This window comes from Thamnophis sirtalis, unplaced genomic scaffold, assembly GCF_051295495.1.
Source record: "Thamnophis sirtalis isolate CommonGarterSnake01/CBP01778 unplaced genomic scaffold, rThaSir2_p1.2 scaffold_11, whole genome shotgun sequence".
NCBI classification, from domain to species: Eukaryota; Metazoa; Chordata; class Lepidosauria; order Squamata; family Natricidae; genus Thamnophis; species Thamnophis sirtalis.
In genome coordinates, this window is record NW_028261391.1 from 47,814,056 (window position 1) to 47,832,393 (window position 18,338).

The window sequence follows — 18,338 nt, forward strand, 5'->3', positions numbered from 1 at the left end:
GCAAGCGCGAACAAATGGTTCCAAAATGGCGACCACAACTGAAGTGCAAAATTTGAATAAGGCTGCAGCTGACAATGCCGCTCCCAGGCTCTCCGCTCTGCGGATGCCTTCAGTGGGACCCGCGCTCTCCATGAACGAGCGGCGGGCGGTCAATTAGCTGGAAAACAGTACGCCGCGCAAGGCGATTCATGTCCAAGGCAGGCAGCACAGGTAGAGAAAACAGCTCAAGGCGCGAACGGCAGGGACGGCAAACAGCGGCGAAGCGAACTCGCGCCGGCAACTGTGGTCGTTGAGCTCTAATTGCAATAGCCCCCATGAGCCTGTGAATACCTGCCCGGGTGCTGTAAGAGCTCTAGAAGGTCTGGGCAGGCAGCGAACTGTCGCCTCTCCCTTTAATCCTGCAATAACTTCTTTAAAAGTGCTTCCAACAACTCGTTGAATCCAAGAATAGGTAGAATTTTGTCAATTAGTCTGGAGAAAATTGGTATACGTCTCCTCTGACTGGACTGAGTTAAAAAACTGACCCATCCAGTCAGAGGAGGCGTGGTCAACATTTACATAACTCAGTCTCTAGGCTAATGGACAAAGTTAACCCATGCTTGGATTCCCCAAGCAGCACACAGGAGAACTGGTATCTTTCAGTGATTGTACATACATTTATGGAAAATATAGGCAATTATCAGAAAGAATAGCTAGTGCAATGTAGAACTCAAAGGATACTAACTTTTTTAAAAAGGTTCCTTTGTAAATAATATAAATCCTCTCATTCCCAGAGGTGAAATAGCTTGTACATTTATAAAGAATTCAATGTTCCTGAATATGGAAGTCTTTTGTGCTGGTTAATAAGCACAGTAAAACTACTGTTAGGAAGCCATATTTAAAGCAGCTGAATAAGATTTAAAATGAGCAAAAACGTAAAAACTGTACCACCACATTTACTTAACTGCAGAAGATATGGGCAATGTATTTTTAAATCACTCACTAAATTCTCAAGAATGCAAGTTGTGGAGATATCCTGACATTTCAGCTGCCTTGGAAATAATTCTGACCAACTAAGGGGAATTGGACTGAAAATGTTAAGCACATTGGGGAAAATAATCATATCATGCCAGCACTTAAGTTAATTATAGAATGCAGAACTGTGTCACATACCTTGCACTTTGAGAAAGCAGATTTTAATGAATTTATGTGAAGGATGAACAGTGTGCCATGGCTTAAAAGCCTTAAAGGATAAAAAAAAAACCAGGAAGGAAGGGAGATCCTGAAAACCAAGATACTAAAAGCATTGGGACAAACAATCCTAATGAGAGGGACAAACTGAACAAGCTTTAAGAGCACAAATAAAACAAGCAATTTCACTGAAAAGCTGAAAAATCAAAAGGAGATCTTGGGAAATAAAAATTGGTTAATAACTAAGGAAGACTGAAAACAGATGGCCCTGGATTCATAAAGCCTAAATATCAGAAACTGGCAAGAAATGCACAACATAGTAAGAAAGAAAAAGGCAACTAGACTTTCTTGATTTTTCTTGAAGTCATTTCACTTCTCATCCAAGAAACTTCTTAAGTTCTAACAAACTGGTGGGGAATGGGAGGATTTATATTATTTACAACCAGATGACCGAGAACCTCCATAGAAATTTTCAGAGATTTTTGAAGGGAAACAAAGAGTGAAGGAGATGGCTAGACTTGCTATAATAAGGAGGATCAATGAGAAGGCAGAATCAACATCTTTGCATTAGTGTTTTCAAAAGAGAAGGCATGTTTCCATGAAATATAGTAAACAAATCAAATCAAGAACTCAAATATATTCCCTCTGGGAAATAAGAACTTCCAATTCACTTTCTCTTCCTCATACTAACAAATTAAGTTTCTCTTGAGTTCCTCTTTAGTGCTGAACAGTGAAGTTGTCTAGCACTAAAAATCCCTAGTGCCTTTTGTGGTTGGTCTCTTATTTTATTTCATTTGCTAATATCCATTTTGTTGTACAAATAATAGGCTTGCAAACATAATGCCACATTTACTTTTAATATAGCAAAAAAGGTTTGGAATATTGATACCTTAAAATTCCCAGAGAGATCATTTGCCCTGAAAGAAAGAGAAATGAACATAATCAACATGTATAGGTTACATATACACTGGCATGTTCAACTTACAGACATGCTCCCTCAGTACTTATTTTATGGTTCCCAAAGAAAACCTTTCATTTTTGGTTTTTGAGGGGCCAAAAGGAAGAGAGAGGAAGACAGCGTTCTCTTCTCTTGCCCTAGCCCTGTGGAATAGGGAGGCAAAAGAGATCCCCACTCTACTGGCCTTCCATGAAGGAGTTAAAATATAGTCTTGCATGGGGAGCTCAGGGAAGAGAATGCAGGCATGGGGCTGGTCAGTGCCCCAAGAGCCCTCCCTCAGCTTTTAAACTAATTTCTAAACGTGTACAATCACAAAGGTTAAAGATTGAAGTACCATAACATTATTTTTAAAATACACTTTTAATAAACCAGCATTTGGATTTACCAATGATGACAGATTCAAACCAGTGGTAGGATTCAAATTTTTAAACTACCGTTTCTGTGGGCGTGGCTTGGTGGGCGTGGCTTGGTTTGATGGGCATGGCAGGGGAAGGATACTATAAAATCTCCATTCCCACCTCACTCCAGGGCAGGGGTGGGTTTCTCGCCCCGTTCCAACCGGTTCGGTTGGAACGGGGCCGAACCGGTTCGGTTGGAACGGGGCCGAACCGGTTCGGTTGGAACGGGGCCAGCGGCGTCCTCGTGCACGCGCGCAGTGCACGCATGCGTACTAGCATCTGTGCGATGCTCCAGCTGCTCCTGGAGGATCGCGCAGGCGCTATATGCGTCCTACGCATGCGTGGAAGCGCAGAACTCGTCAAAACCGGGTAAGGAGCGCGGGCGGGCGGGTGAGCCCTTCGCCGTTCCCGGAAGTTACTTACTTCCGGGTTCGCCGACCAACTGGTTCGCAGGGACCGCCGCGAACCGGTTGAAACCCACCCCTGCTCCAGGGGAAGGATACTGTAAAAATCTACATTCCCTCCCCACTCCAGGGGAAGGTTACTGCAAAATCCTCATTTCCTCCTGATCAGCTGGAACTCAGGAGGCAGAGAATAGATGGGGCGGGGCCAGTCAGAGGTGGTATTTGCCAGTTCTCTGAACTACTCTAAATTTCCACTACCAGTTCTCCTGGTTCTGAACTGGTCAGAACCTGCTGAATACCACCTCTGATTCTGATATTTGTCATGAAATACTGCATGAATCAATGTGAACATTACTTGGTGATTACTGCCACCTAGTGGATACATCGAAGAGAGTATCTTTTAATTTCTTTCCTTCAAATTATTGAGATTCTGAACCATTTTACATGATTAATTTGTATTTTTCATTGCACTAAGATATTGATGCACAAGGCATAAGCACCTTAAAGAGAAAAAGGCTGCTTCTCAACTAGTTATAGTGTGAAATCTGGTGCCAAGCTCGATTTAGTTTTAGTTACTTTGGAAATGAGCTTACTCAAGTGTCATATTCTTCTTCTATGCTTTCAATTTTTAAACAAAGACAGGGTCTTATTTTCTTTTAATCCCCCAAATAAGCACTTGGCCTTATTTTCAGTGAGGTCTTATTATTTTTGAGGAGCAGGAAGCGGTGAGTGTGGTTACCTCATGGCTGCTGCTGTGTTGCAATATTTTCGGGAAATGCTTATTTCAGTGCATGTGCTCAAAAGCCCGTTTGGGCTTTTTTTTTAAAAAAAAATCTTTATTGGTTATACATTTTTTAATGTATACATTTTTTTAAATAAGACATACAAATACAGCTTTAAACATACAAACCTTCCCCCCCGCCCCCGTGACAGTCGTTCACAGCCCAACATTTTTTTCTTCCCCATTGTTTAGTCTCTAACCAGCATCTTCTTGTTACAAAATTCAGGGATCTATTACAATACCCATGTTCACTTTTAGTTCCCATTGTTAACAGCTGCTATTTAACTTTCCCAGTTTTAAGTCCCTGCTGTTCTCTTTGTTGCCCACATATACCATAGGTTCCAGCTAAGATAATGTTCCGTTTCTCCTTTGTCCCTCAGCCAACCCATCATTCTGTCCATTTCTTCACACTCATAAATCTTTTTAATTATGGCATCTTCCAATGGTATGGTAGTAGATTTCCAAAATTGCGCATAGGTTATTCTTGAGACCACAATTATATGTAGGCTCAAATGCCATATAGATTTACTCATGTTTTCTGGTTTTATGCTTAGTAAAAAAAGTTTCGGGGTTCCATTGCGCATTTGCCCCGGTAATCTCTCTTAGCCAGTTTTGAATCCTTCTCCAGTATTTCGTGGCCTCAATACAGGACCACCAAATATGGTAGAATGTGCAATCTCATAGCCAAAATTTCTCTCCCATGCTATTAGAAGGCTTTTATCCATCTCTTCTTTAACATCTTGACAGGTCAAAAATTGATAGATCTTCGACATTTTTTTATCTCCGCCAAACAAAATCTTATCCAACTCCTGAAGGTTTGGGTAGATCCCAAACCGTCCCTTATCGCTTTTAAACCTATTTCTGATCTGTAAATATTCCCATCATTCCAGATTCCTGGCCTGCTGCTCTAGTTTCATCTTTGTTTTCATGTTGCCATCTTCTGTCATAATGTCTTTATATATTATGTTTCTTGTCCAATTAAATACACTGGGATGCGTTAAGGCCTCCAACGGTGCCAATCAGCACGGAACCCTAAGATAGTACCTTTTCCTCATCTTTTCCCACGCCCCCATCAAAATCTTCTAAATATAATGTCCCATGACATTATACCTATGGGGGGATCTCTTTCTTGCCAGAGGGAGGCATGCCATCTTTGTGCATTGTGGGAGGTCATGTCCCTCTATAGCCAATAAGCGCCTTCTACTCAACGTCACTCAATTCTTCAACCATGTCATAATTGCTGCGCTATAATAAGCTTCCCAGTTGGGTACTCCGAAGCCTCCCAGTTCTTTACATTTTTGCAATATTTGGGCTTTAATTCGTGCTTTCTTGCCTTCCCATATAAATCGAGCCACTATTATCTCCAAGGATTTTAAAAAAAATTGTCCAATTTAGTTGGTGCCGTTTGAAACAAAAACAGAAATGTCGGTAGTACATGTGTCTTAACTGTCGCATTCCTGCCCATCAAAGACAATTGTTTACCACTCCAGTTAATCATATCCTTAGCCACCTGTTGTAATAGTTTCATATAATTATCTTATACATAGAGGAACATCTCTCCGTAAGCCAAATTCCCAGGTATTGTACTTTATGGGCCCTGTTAATCCCTAACAAGCTTTGTACTGCCCTTTTCTGGTTCAAAGTCATATTCTTAATTAACAGTTTTGTCTTCTCTTTATTTATACGTAACCCGGCTATCATACCGTACTCCTCTATTTTACGTAAAAGCTGTATCCCAGAAACCATAGGATCCTCTAAAATAAAAACAAGGTTGACAAAGGCCTGGACTTTAAATTCCTGAGCTTTAGCTCGTAACCCTTTAATTTGTATATTACTCCTCACTGTTCTAAGAAGGGGTTCTAATGTAAGGATAAACAGTAAAGGGGATAATGGGCATCCTTGTCTTGTGCCTTTACCAATCTCAATATCACCCATCTCTTCTCCATTTACCATTAATGTCGCGGTTTGTCATAAATTACCCAAACCGCATTTAAGAAATTTTCTCCAAACTTCATATTTTCTAACTGTGACACATAAACTTCCAATTTACCTGATCAAATGCCTTCTGAGCATCGAGAAACATAAAGGCCATTTGTTTTTTCCAGCCGGGCTTCATAATATTCTAAGGCATCCAAAATAATTCTAACATTATCTTTCAAATGCCTCGACAGCAGAAAGCCATTCTGATCAGGATGTATAAATTTGCTAAGGAAAAATTTAAATCTATCTGCCAGTTTAGCTGCAAAGATTTTATAATCCACATTCAAAAGTGAAATGGGCCTATAGTTTTTAATTTGGGTATGGTCAGCTCCAGCCTTAGGCAAAAGGGTTATATAGGCCTCAGCCCACGATTTCGGTGTGATAGAATCCGTCAAGACAGCATTAAATATTACTATCATATCTTGTCCTAGGATTTCCAAAAAAGTCTTATAGATTTCAACTGGCAAACCATCCATACCAGGAGTTTTGTTGTTTTTCATTTTTTGACTGCCTTTTCTAGTTCATCTATTGTTAACTTTTGGTTTACTACCCCTTTCAGTTCATTTGAAATCTTAGGTAGATTTGCATTATCTAAGAATTCCTTAATTTGGTCCTCAGAAATTTCCTCTCTACTATATAGTTGCTGAAAAAAACCTTGAATAATTTCCTGTTTCTCCCCCTTGGTTTCTACTAATTCCCCTTTACTATTCTGCAGTTGTGCTATACGTCTCCTCTCTCTTTCTTTCCGAAGTCTATATGAGAGCAAATGGCCCGGTTTGTTAGCGTGCTCAAAAACGTTTTGCTTAATCCCCCTAAGTTTCTGAGCAACATCCTCCCGTGCTTAATTCTAGCCATTTCTTATTTTTTCTTATCATCTAACGAGTCCTGTTGCAAGGCTTTTTCCACCACCTCCAATTTGGCTACCCATCTTGCCCTCTCTTCTAATTTTTTCCTCTGTGTGCCTATTGTATATTTAATGGCTAGGCCCCTCATAAAGTCCTTGGCCGTATCCCAAAGCATTTGTGGGGTTACTTCCTTCCTATTTTCTTAAAAAAACACCACCTCATTTCCCTTTTAAACATTTTTTGAAATTCTTGTTCTTTCACTATCTCTGATACTCCTTTCCACACCAATAAGAGTGGATTATGATCAGCCCAGATATTAACCTCGATCGCTACTTTCTTAATCAGGTCTCCGATTTCTGGTGCCATCCAAGCCATGTCGATCCTAGAATAGGATTGATGTCTATGTGAAAAGAAGGTAAATTGTTGTTTCTGTGGGTGGAATTCACGCCATACATCCTTTAATTCATATTCCTCCCTCATGCCCTCCTCCTCTTAATTCCCCCCCCTTTGGATGTTTCCTGGGTTATAGTCCATTGTCCTATCTGCCACAGCGTTATAATCACCCACCACACATATGTGGTCATAGCCTAACTCTGCAATTTTTTGATGCAACTTTCTAAAAAAGATACTCTGATTATCGTTCGGCGCATATATGGCCAGCAGCAAAATTCTATATCGACTAAATTTCAATTCAACCATTAAAAGCCTCCCCTCCCCATCAGTATACACCAATTTAGAATCGATATGATCTTTAACATAGAACACAATGCCCCTTTTCTTTTCATCTGCTAAATTTGTGTGCATTATACCCAGCCGGGGGTAATGCAACACATTTTGCTGGTGGTTCACTATGTGTACTTCTTGCAGGCATGTCAGATCACAATTCTTTTTCCGTAAAGCATTCAGTATTTTATTTATCTTTCTTAGTGAATTCAAACCATTTATGTTTAAAGAAATTAAACAGAGTTCATCCGCCATGTTTATTTATGTAAGGCTTTGGATTTTGTTGTCTGCCTCATCTGCGGTCTCTCATCTCTGTTTTGACTCTCATTTCTCCCTTTCTCATCTCCCGGGGCACTATTCTTTCGCTCCTCTCCTCGGCTCTTGTTATCCAATTCTCCATCATTACTCTGGGTTCCCCTCTTCAACTGACTTTCCATAAAGTCTTGTGCATCTTGCAATGATTCAATCCGAAACCTCTAGCCTTGCCAGAGGAAAGACACCCCTTCAGGTAAAAGCTATCTATACATCACCTGAAGTTTCCTCAATTGTATTGTTAGGTCCTAATATTTCTGCCTCCTTTCCCTCACTCTTCTTGGCATCTGTTTTAGTACTGTCACCATCTCCCCCGCGTATATGGTATTCTGGTCACGTGCCTTCTGGTAAATTTCTTCTCTCAGAGATCGTTTGCTAAACCTCATGTGCACGTGGCAGTTTCTATCTCCTAGTATAAGAGGTATAGACCCTATAGACGTCATCAATATCACTCTGTATCGACAGCTGATCTTTCTGAGCGATCCCTGCAATCATCTCAACCATAATTTCCTTCAATTCCTCTCCTCTTTCGTCTGGAATATTTTGAAATCTAAGAAAGAAGGCTGACCTTTCTAATTCCAACACAACAATCTCATCTTCCAATCTTCTATTGATATGACACTGATTCCCAGAAATTCAATTTTAACTTACCCAATAAATTCCAGAAGAAGTGACATGTCAAGTTCTGGAGGAATACGGAATACAGATCCTACAGCCTTGCGGGGTCTCCCCCTCCCCAAGGGCATTGGCTGGGGTGCAGCTAAAATATAAAAGATTAGGCTAAGAACAGAGAATAAAATAAATACATTCATGCTTCTTTCCCTTTAATACTTGCGGATTGCTCTTCTTTCAACCCCCCCTTTTTTTTCCAATCCATGGTGTCCTTTCTCTGAGCAACACATTGTCTCTATCTCACTGGTGATGGGATTTAACAATCTTTGCAGCACTGCCCCAGAAAACAATTACTTGGAGAAGCAATGCATTTTTTTCTGGATATATTCAAGTGGAAGGTGGATAACTTTCAATCAGAAATTCTTTGATTTGGATTCTTATGCTGAACAGGGGATTGGACTCCATGGCCTAAATGTCCCCTTCCAACAAGAGGAAGGAGATTTGTCAGTTCCCTTTTGTTTCTCTCATATCATACAGTATTCTCTCTCTTAGAAGTATTATCAATTGTGAAACCTCTTTCTGAGTAATCATTTTGCTTCTTTCCTTTATGTCCATAGTTTTATGTTCTTTCTTTCCTTTATATGTTCCATTGTAACAATATACAAGACTTTCATACACATAACAGTTTGTACTAATTAGGTCTCAGACCATAGAAGCTAAGAAGGGCCAAGAGTAAGAAAAAAAAGGGAATCCAAAAAGAGCAGTAATGAAGCGATAGTGATAGAGAAATGCCTCTACAAATCTGTTCATTTGTGCCCTAAAGGCAAATGTAATCAAAGATCTTAAAACAATATGACACAAGAACTATTGTCTTCCAACTTAGAAATTGTCCAGTTTGGCTAGGTTTTTGGTGTCAGAGTATCTCTTATATAAAATCTCATTAAAACAAAAGGTACATCTCCTCCAAAATCTCTGGCAAACATTTAGACGATTACAGGCAATGAAAAGTAACAAGTACTAATATATCATTCTGAAACTTGTGGTTTTCTATATACAGATATTCTCCCATTGCTATTTTTGATACCTTTATGTAAACATTGCTGTTTCTAACATTCATATTTATCTCAATGATTCAGGAAGACTAAGAAATGGTGTTGAATTTCTGAGAGACCCAGAGGCAGGCAGGCAATGAATACAATTATATAAAACTTATGTAATGATCACATCAAACACAACAAGAACTGACTGAAGACAATAATCAACAATCTTAGTGCAGTTTGACACATGAACAAAACTTACTAAACTACCATCTTTAAAAGGTTTGGGACAAAAACAACTCACATTAAATATGAGTAACTTTGGTTGTATTTTAATAAAAAACATTAATCATGTTGTTTAAGGTTAACTATTTTTATGTTAGAATATTATTTTTCCAGCTATTTTTTTTGAAAACTTAACTAGCACAAAAATACAGTTTTTTTCAGTCACTTTTGTTTAACAAAAGCAACTATAATGTCAGAGAAGAAATACATATTGGTCTTAGTCTGTAGAAAAGGTTAAATACATATTTAACCTTAAATACATATCTCTTGGCATAAGGCATAATAAACGGTGTTTAATTTAAATTTTAATAAATTCCCTTTATTTTCAGCAATAGTATCTCACAGTTAAAAAACTTACCAAGCTTGGGTATTTCTAAGCCTCTTTCTCTGTAAAAATCATGCATTCTCTTTTTTTCTCCTAAATGTATAAATACAAAAGGGCTGATTATCCTCAACCTCAATAATATGGATCTAGTTGATAAGGAGTAAGTGGACAAAAACAGACAAAACAGATAAAGAAAATCATCTAAATTCTTCATTTTTGTCATTTTATTAAATAAACAAAATAAATGATAAAATGCTGCACAGATCTGGAGCAAAAAGACTGGGAAAATGAAAATGAGAAAATAAAAACTTGGGAATGTATTGTCATATGCACATTTATGATGTTTTTTTTAAAGCATAAGCATTTGAAATACACATTTCTAGATTAATGCATGTACAGGTGAAAGTACTCTCTACAGAAAAAAGATTAGGAAATTGGAAACCTGCTGGTATAGGTAATAAATGGCTATCATATTTTAATAGTTTGTCTTTCACAAAGTTTTTTATAGGTCTTTGTTGTTAATTTTTCAGAACAATTTCTGACATGGTTCCTCCAATGAGAGGAGTGTTTTAATTTTCCAATATTTTGTAATAAAAACCTGAGAGATAATAAAAGGAACTGCATTATTTTTATGTTACAATAACTTACAGTATACCCATTAGAAAATATGGCCAATAATATATTGCAAAAGACCGTGAGGTATTTTCTTTGTTTCTTCAAAAATACTTGATTAAAATATGATTAGTATCAATCTGCTAAAATTTCACTGATACAATCTAGAAATGCTACAATTAACAGAATGTTATTTCAGTGCAGAATAGTTTTTTTACGAGTTGTCTTGATGATTATTTATGATTTGCTACAATATAATAATTCTATATTACAGAGAGATTCAGAAAGATTCAATTTCAAATCTACATCTTGCTGCTAGAGTTTAAGATTCTGAAGCAATCTGTCAATCTTTTGTTTCATTGCTTTAATGCCACAGCTGTTACAAATTTAACTGACAGAAATAGTACATTTTATTATTTAAATAAGAGGATTATAGTATCAAAATAATATAAAGCACTGAATTTTTGATAGTTTTAAAAAAATTGTGAATATCCCATGTTAAATAAAGACTTCATCAATAATTCCATTAATATGCCTATTCCACTAGTCCTTGTTTAGCAACTACAATTGAGACCAACAACTTGGTTGCTAAGCAAAACAGTCTTACTTCTCCTTTACTTTATAGACTTGCAAAGGTAATAATATGAGGACTGGTCACAAGTTACTTTTTCATCACTATTGTAACTGTGAACAATTGCTAAACAAGATAGTCACTGAATGAAGATTTTTAAGAAGAAGATGAACAGGTGTGGAAAGGGCAGGGAAGATGAACATTCTAAAGAAAGTCAACCATTCCTTCTATCATTTTTCCAAGATTTCACACTTTTTTTCATAAATCTTATAAGCTAAGAATTTTTAACTGTAATATTCCAAATTATATCATGGAGCATGTAGTTCTTCAGTGAGCTATCAGAAGAAAACAAGCATGTTAAATTCAAAAATCTAAAAAAGAGGACTGACTGATATGGTATATACGAGCAAAGTAAGTTACATTCAGTTAGGCGTATCTTTCAGTTTTACCAAGATTAAGAGATAAAAACTTACTTTCTTCCAAGTTGACAACTAATTTATATACTATGTCTTGTAATTGTCGATCTAGTCTATAAAAAGAAAAAAAGTAATTTTTAAATGTATCTATTTTTTATTAGTGACATATTGAAAGATAGGCACTGACATAAAATTATTAAACTATAACAGATATAAGATTGGCTGAAAAATAGCTATTAAAACTGCAAAATTTTTATGTCAAAATTACAAAAGCAACTTTATTAGCATTTTTAAAATAGCACATTAACATTTCAAGTACAAGACAGTGAAGTATGGTCTGTGAATTAGTTTTATTGTTTTAATAAAAAAAAGTTAATGGTTTTGAACACATTGGTAAAGTTTTGGAAGACTTAAACATATTTTCCCTATTTGAAATAATTCTTAGTTCTAATAGTTAATGTCAAGACCGGAATTAACATAAGAATATAAACTGTTCATTTATACACAAAATAAATATAGAGTATACCATAATAGGTAAATTACCTGATATTATAAAGCGGCTGTGTCTGATGTACTACAATGTTGCATTTTGGACATCTGTTACTGTAGTAAAAATGTCTTACTATGCAGCTTTTACAAACTGTAAAAAAAGTAATTACATGACTGTTACAAAATGATCCATTATTATTGAAAGCAGTGACATCCAGAATCTGCAGATACAAGAGTATTCAAAGTTATAATGGACTTCAAAAAAGCTACTTACAACCCATCCTCAAGGTTATGACTGCCTCTTCCTACAGTCAGTCAGTCAGTCAGTCAGTCAGTCAATCAATCAATCAATCAATCAATCAGAATAGAGTTGGACGAACCTTGGAAGTCTTCTAGTTTAGTCCCATGCTCAAGCAGGAGACTATAGCATTTCAGACAAGTGATTGTCCAGTCTCTTCTTAAAAAATGAAGTGATTTTACTTAATGTGATTGCATTTTTTGATGCTTGGCAAACTGCTCACATTTATAATGGGTAGCAGTGTTCTCTGCTCACACGACCACAATTTGCAATTTTGTGTTTTGCAGAAGGTTAAGCAAAAAATGCCCACTAGATTTGCAGGATTTGCTTAACAACCACATTGTTCACTTAATGACATGATTAGCTTGATGACTGCAGTGACCAGCTTTATGACCATCATAAAATAGTCATAAAATCAAGTCAACAATTTACGACCGAAATTGGACTGACTTCATGACTGTGTCCTCCACCTAGCCCTTTTTTGTGAATACACAGGACTTTACTGATTAAAGACGAAACCAGATGGAGGGAGGAGCCACGTCGCGACGACACATCACACAGACCCAACAGTCCGGGTCTGTCGATGAAACTTTTGTCTTTGGATGGTCCGGTAGGACCTAAACCGTCCCGAAGAGATGGCGACAGGAAAGCCAAAGCCTTGCTGGTCATAGGGACATCGCAAAGTCCCTGTTTGACCCAAGGATAGCGCTTCCATCTGAAGACAAACAGACAGCTCCTAGGCTGGCATAGTCGGAGACCGCTCCTGAAGGAAGAGACGAAGCGAAAGCGTTCCATCTGGTGAGGTTTTATTTTTTCTTTTTTTAATTTCAGAAGATCTGTACTAAGAAACTTTAAAAAAATAATTACATCCAGTCCCCAAAGTAAGAATAAAGCGGCGATTTTGACACTTATTGGACTGTTTATTAGAAGATTTCCTGCTCTTGTTAGTAACGATGTTTTGTGGATTGAAGTAATTGCAACATTTCCTGTTTCCCTGCTTGTAGTCTATGGACTGATTTCTTTCTTTCTACTTTTTTCCTTTTTACTACCCTAATTTTTTTATTGGCTAAATTAAACTTACTTTCTTACTTCAACAATTTTTTTTTCTTATATTGGTTAAAACCACTGATTATTGAATCTGCCACCTGGAAGCCAAAGTCTGAACTTTGTTTCTGTTTTGGTTACAATGTATCTTTTGTTCTGCTTCACTTGGTTTCACTGACCTTACAATGGAAGGGTTTGGAAAAACTTGAAAGCACGAAACCTGTTTTTGTTAGTGCTTCTGGTAAATATTTTGGCAAAAGAAGGAAAAAGATAAGCAAGAATAAAAACCCTCCTATTTTAAAAAACCCTGAAAGACCTGGTGTTCAAGATTCAAAATAAATACAGACACATTTCTTAAAATTTTGACAGGCTAGAGTGGCAGATTCCTCTTCCTATTTTTTCTCCTTTATATTTCTTTGCATTTTGAAAAATGGACCAATATTCAGAAGCAGAAAATTTAATAATCCAAAATATCCTGGCTGGACTTCAAAATATTGCAGAAGGACTTAAGAGATTTGACAAGAAATGGGACTGTCTATGGGGTGCTATAGTTAAAGAGGAGGGGGTTGGAGCCCCAGAGATTAAAGAAGAGAATGGAAATATAGAAAATAAAGACAAGATAGCAGATGAATCTATTAATGGACTAAATACGAGCAAAAGTGAAAAGGGAAGGGAAGCTGGAAAAGTGTTTTTGACAACTTGGAGCCTTTCTTTCAACTTCAAGATGCAGGAGGGGGAAAAAAAGTGGAAAAAATGGAACTAAGAAGACAAATATATCCAGAAACAAGTTTGATAACCAAAGCTAAGCCTACGTTAATAACAATTAAAGAGCGACGAAATTACATGAGAGATCCTTTAAGCTACAGAGTGTGGCGAGAAATGATAAATTCTGAAAAGATTTTAATAAGAGAGATGACACAGCTGCTGGCGAGAGAGAAAGATTCATTTTGCTACTGGAAGGACACTGGTTGATAATGCCAAATTGATGATAAAAATTAGTTAACTTTTGATGGTTAATAAGTAGTGATGTTAGTATTTTGTAGACTCTTATAGATTATTATTGAATGTTTTAGTCGCTAACATGTAATAAATCATGATATTAACAATGAAAGGATAACCTTAATTAGGATACATAACCAGGCCACATATTGCAACTGAGTCCTGGTGGAATGATAAAACCCATAAATTTGTGCTTTAGCCCTTCTTATGAAGCTATAATTTGGATTAGAATAAGAGGTGATGTGATGTAAATAGCAAACAACTGTTTTCTTTTTTTTATTTCCTTCTCTGTCTTTTTCTAATTATAATAATGAAAGGGAATGTTAATGCACATCTTGGAGATTTTCAACTCGAATTCTTAATTTGGAGTAGAATTGGCAAACAACTGTTTCTTTTTCTCCCTGTCTTTCAACTATAAAAACAAATGGGAAGGTTGGCATATACTTTGGTGGTTATTAATTAGAAATGTCAATATTTCTTTTTTTTCTCTTTAGATTGTCTTAGATTTTAAATGGTCATTTTGTTAACACATACCAATAGATTGTTGTTCAGAGATTGTTGCTTTTTGCGTTTGTGAAGAGAAGAGGAGAGAGAAATGTAAATAACCCTTAGTTAACTATAATAATAACAAAGATCTGTTAGAGGAAATATAAGATGTCCTACTAATTGACTTTCTTTTTTCCTTATTTTTTTTTTTTTAGAACATGTTATAAGGATATAGAGATATGGCATATTGACTGGAACTGGGGGAAGGGAAAAAAATGCTAACAGGTGGCTGTGTTTTTGAAATCTTAACTAAATGAAAACTGTGATATGGTGATAGTAAAATATATAAATTTTTAACATGTACAATTTAGACCGAATGGAATATATGTGACTATGGACAGAACGCACGAAATGTACTTGTGACCAATGGATACGCTTCCTACAAGACGTAATGACAGATAATGCTTTTTTCTTTGTGTGTGTGTGTTTTTGCTTGTAATAAAACTAATAAAATTTTTATTAAAAAAAAAAGACGAAAACCAGATAAAGTAGATTTACTTGGGAGTGAACTACTGAATGATGAATATTGAATTTATACCTGTAATTCAGGTTACACAGTTGAATTCACACTATTTCAGTTTTTAAAAAAAATTCAGACAGCAGGCTTTTTGCAGTAGGAAAACTCTGAGATAAAGCAGTTGGGTCTTCTGCTTGATACACAAAGCAATACTTTTACCTACAGTGCTTCAGGCTCTAGCATCAACCTAGCATGAATTATTTTCAGGAGTTGGTACCAGAAAATTGTCCCCAGATTTGGCCATGATAAAGGTTAAAAAATGAATTTTTCATAGTAAATGTACTTATTCAGAATAGCAGATTTCCCTGTAGGAGACTGAATGTCACACTAGGCTCTGAAATATATTCAGGGGAACATCAGGATCAAAGGGAAAAAGAACAATCTAGGAACAATTTTCATAATACATGGTTTGTTGAAATTTTCCAGGATTTTTCTTAAAGACATACCACATATTATAAGGCTGTAACATAAGGTAGATGCACAGTATAATTCCAGAAAACATGAGGCTGTTTTAAGAACTTAAAGAAAAGTATCAAGTTCAAGCTCATGTTCTGAAGCACCCTTTTCCTTCAAGTCTAGAGTTTCAGACCTAAAGTTTTATTACAACTTTCATATTATTAAAGTATATACAACTCTTTTTTTCAACATATGTAAATTCTTCCCCAGAAATATTTGTTTTACAGTTTTATAGCTTTTAACAAGTAAGCTGCCCAGAGTTGCAATGGCCGGCAAACAAATTTAATCACAATTCCAATACTTACATGTGTGAAGACATTCTGTGATGGTTGTGGCATCTATGAAATACCCCTTGCAGATGGAACACATGATATATGGTACCAGTTCAGAAAGATTAATCATGCGCTGAAATTTCAAAAAAGGATGTAAAGAGTATTGTTTAAAAGTTTGCTTATAACATTACATTTTTTATATTTAAAATAAGTACTTGAGAACATATTTTTTCAGTAAACTATTTTCAAACAATAATGGCCATATTATGGAGTTGAAAGCATGTTTTATCTCTGCAAGTCTTCCAAGGTTCTTAGAGTGAAGTGTGTGTCTCCAAAGCAAATCTAGAAGGCCACATTAAAAAGAGGATTCCTGGAAAACAAGCATGTATCTTCTCACATAACGTTTGATATTGACCTCTTTCACTGCTTCAGCAACTGAGCAGTGCAAGACTAGGCATTACCTATGAAGGAAAGAAGAGACTAATGTATAAGTAAATGTTCCAAGCCAATCTCTTGTTCCCAGAATGTGATGACAGATACTGTCTGTGGTGTGAAAAGCAGCAGTACCTTGGCACAAGACATATTAATATATCCATCCTGTACTCATCCACAACAGGATAAGGACAGGAAACTACACAACAGAACTTTAAAAAGTTTGTCTCCCAAATTGTTACCTTCTCTTTCTGAACAAAACCAGTTTTACAAACTAGACAATGTTTTGTTATCACTTTTGGATTTGCCTGGATCGTTTCTTTGTAAGAGCATATAAAAGAAAATAGCAGGATCAACAGAACTGTTTTAACCCGGGGGGCAAGGAATGTCACATTGTGACAAAATATAAAGAAAGAAAAAAAGAAATGCATTTGCACAGAAAGCAATGCGGTACTTGTATCCCAAGAAAATCAAAATGGTTCAACAGTAATCTTATCAGCAAAGTTGGCCGAGGGTAAGTTGCCTAAGGATCTCCGCAGCTGTGCTTTACCGTGCTCCCCCCTCCTCGCGTCCCCCAACCCCTTAAGCTGCCGAGGAAAGAGTGGGCGGCCCGTGTTACCTCGTCCTCCTCGTCGCAATCCGTTTCGCCCTCTTCCGTGCCAAATCCTCCGAAGAGAGCTGCGGCTCCCCCTCCTGCAGTCCCTTCCTCCATCACCTCTTCCTCATCCTCCATCTCTTCGTTACCTCCACAGCTGGATTCAGAGCGGCTCCCCTGTTCGTAACGAGCACCCGCCCCGGAGCAACCAGGCGTCTCCAGCGTGGCGGCTGCCGCCGCTACTTTATCCTCCACTTCCTCGGCCGGTCCCGCTGCCTCTTCAGCCACGGACCCTTCGCTTAGCAGAGTCAACGCCATATCTCCCACCAAAAACCAGCAGCCGCTCGGCTTCTGTCCACACAAGGAAACACAGTTTGTTTCCAGCAGTTGCGGAGTATCGCTGTGCCCACCTGGTCGCCTCCTCCTCCCCTCCCCCGCCCCTCTCGCTAATTTGCGCGAGGGGTTTGTCCCGCCCCACCAACCAGAATTTGTTTTAAAAAAAATTTAGCGCGTGCGCACGGCTAATTTGGCGCGCACATCTCTAGTACACCTGCGTAATTTACATATTCGCGCTGTGTTCTGGGAAACTGAGTTAAATTTTGTTCCTCTTTTGCGGACGAGAAAGCGAGGGTTTTTAATCCGCGAGATGCGAGGGTTCCTAGAAACCCGGAATTAATTTTAATTTTCAATATTAAAATAAGAGTTAAAATATAAAAATATGTACAGACGAAGTTGTATCAAAACGTGAGAAAGGGACAAAAATTAATGCAATAAAGTATCTGATCATTTACAATTCATACCTGTGCTATTCTACTGCATTGTAATGCTAATTAAATATAAACTATTAAAATAACGCTGACTTTTTGCTCCTTCTATTGATCCATCTTTAGACTATAGTTCCAATCGAGCTTGACTTTATGCACAAAAATTATTTGCCATTGCAATAAATGTTCTCCAAATCCTAAGTTACATCTGGGGCATCAAAATATATAGTAGGTAGGATTTAGTTCTAGTAGGTTACTAAAACTAAGGAATTTTTCAGTAGTATAAAGCGGGGGTGGGGGTGGGGGTAGAAGCTGAGCCCTGCTCTGCCCTACTGTACCCTACCTATAATGTAGATGTAATTTGTTTAAATGTAAATGTAAATTTAAACAAAAATGAACATTACTTTAAAAGTATATTTAAAGTAACATATTTAATAGTTTTTTCTTCATTTAATGGATTTCCCTTTTAAAAGTATGTTTAATAACTTTGAATAAGT

At 37.1% G+C, this 18,338-nt stretch overlaps 1 protein-coding gene across 2 annotated transcripts in view; it reads right to left on the minus strand.

Annotated features, from left to right (window-relative positions):
* The window catches only part of PCGF6 (polycomb group ring finger 6), a 57,530-nt gene extending 39,941 nt beyond the window's left edge, over positions 1–17,589 (minus strand). For both annotated transcript variants that reach the window (XR_015698059.1, XM_087725774.1), the window contains exons 1-7: positions 17,102–17,589; positions 16,084–16,183; positions 11,973–12,069; positions 11,487–11,542; positions 9,864–9,923; positions 8,223–8,331; positions 2,060–2,087 (exon numbers count right to left, since the gene is read on the minus strand). Coding sequence is in view for 1 of the 2 variants with exons in the window: in XM_087725774.1 (XP_087581900.1) it covers positions 2,060–2,087; positions 8,223–8,331; positions 9,864–9,923; positions 11,487–11,542; positions 11,973–12,069; positions 16,084–16,183; positions 17,102–17,395 (744 nt within the window). In the remaining variant the exon portion in view is untranslated. The remainder of the gene's footprint in view (positions 1–2,059; positions 2,088–8,222; positions 8,332–9,863; positions 9,924–11,486; positions 11,543–11,972; positions 12,070–16,083; positions 16,184–17,101) is intronic.
* Between the last annotated feature and the right edge of the window lie 749 nt (positions 17,590–18,338).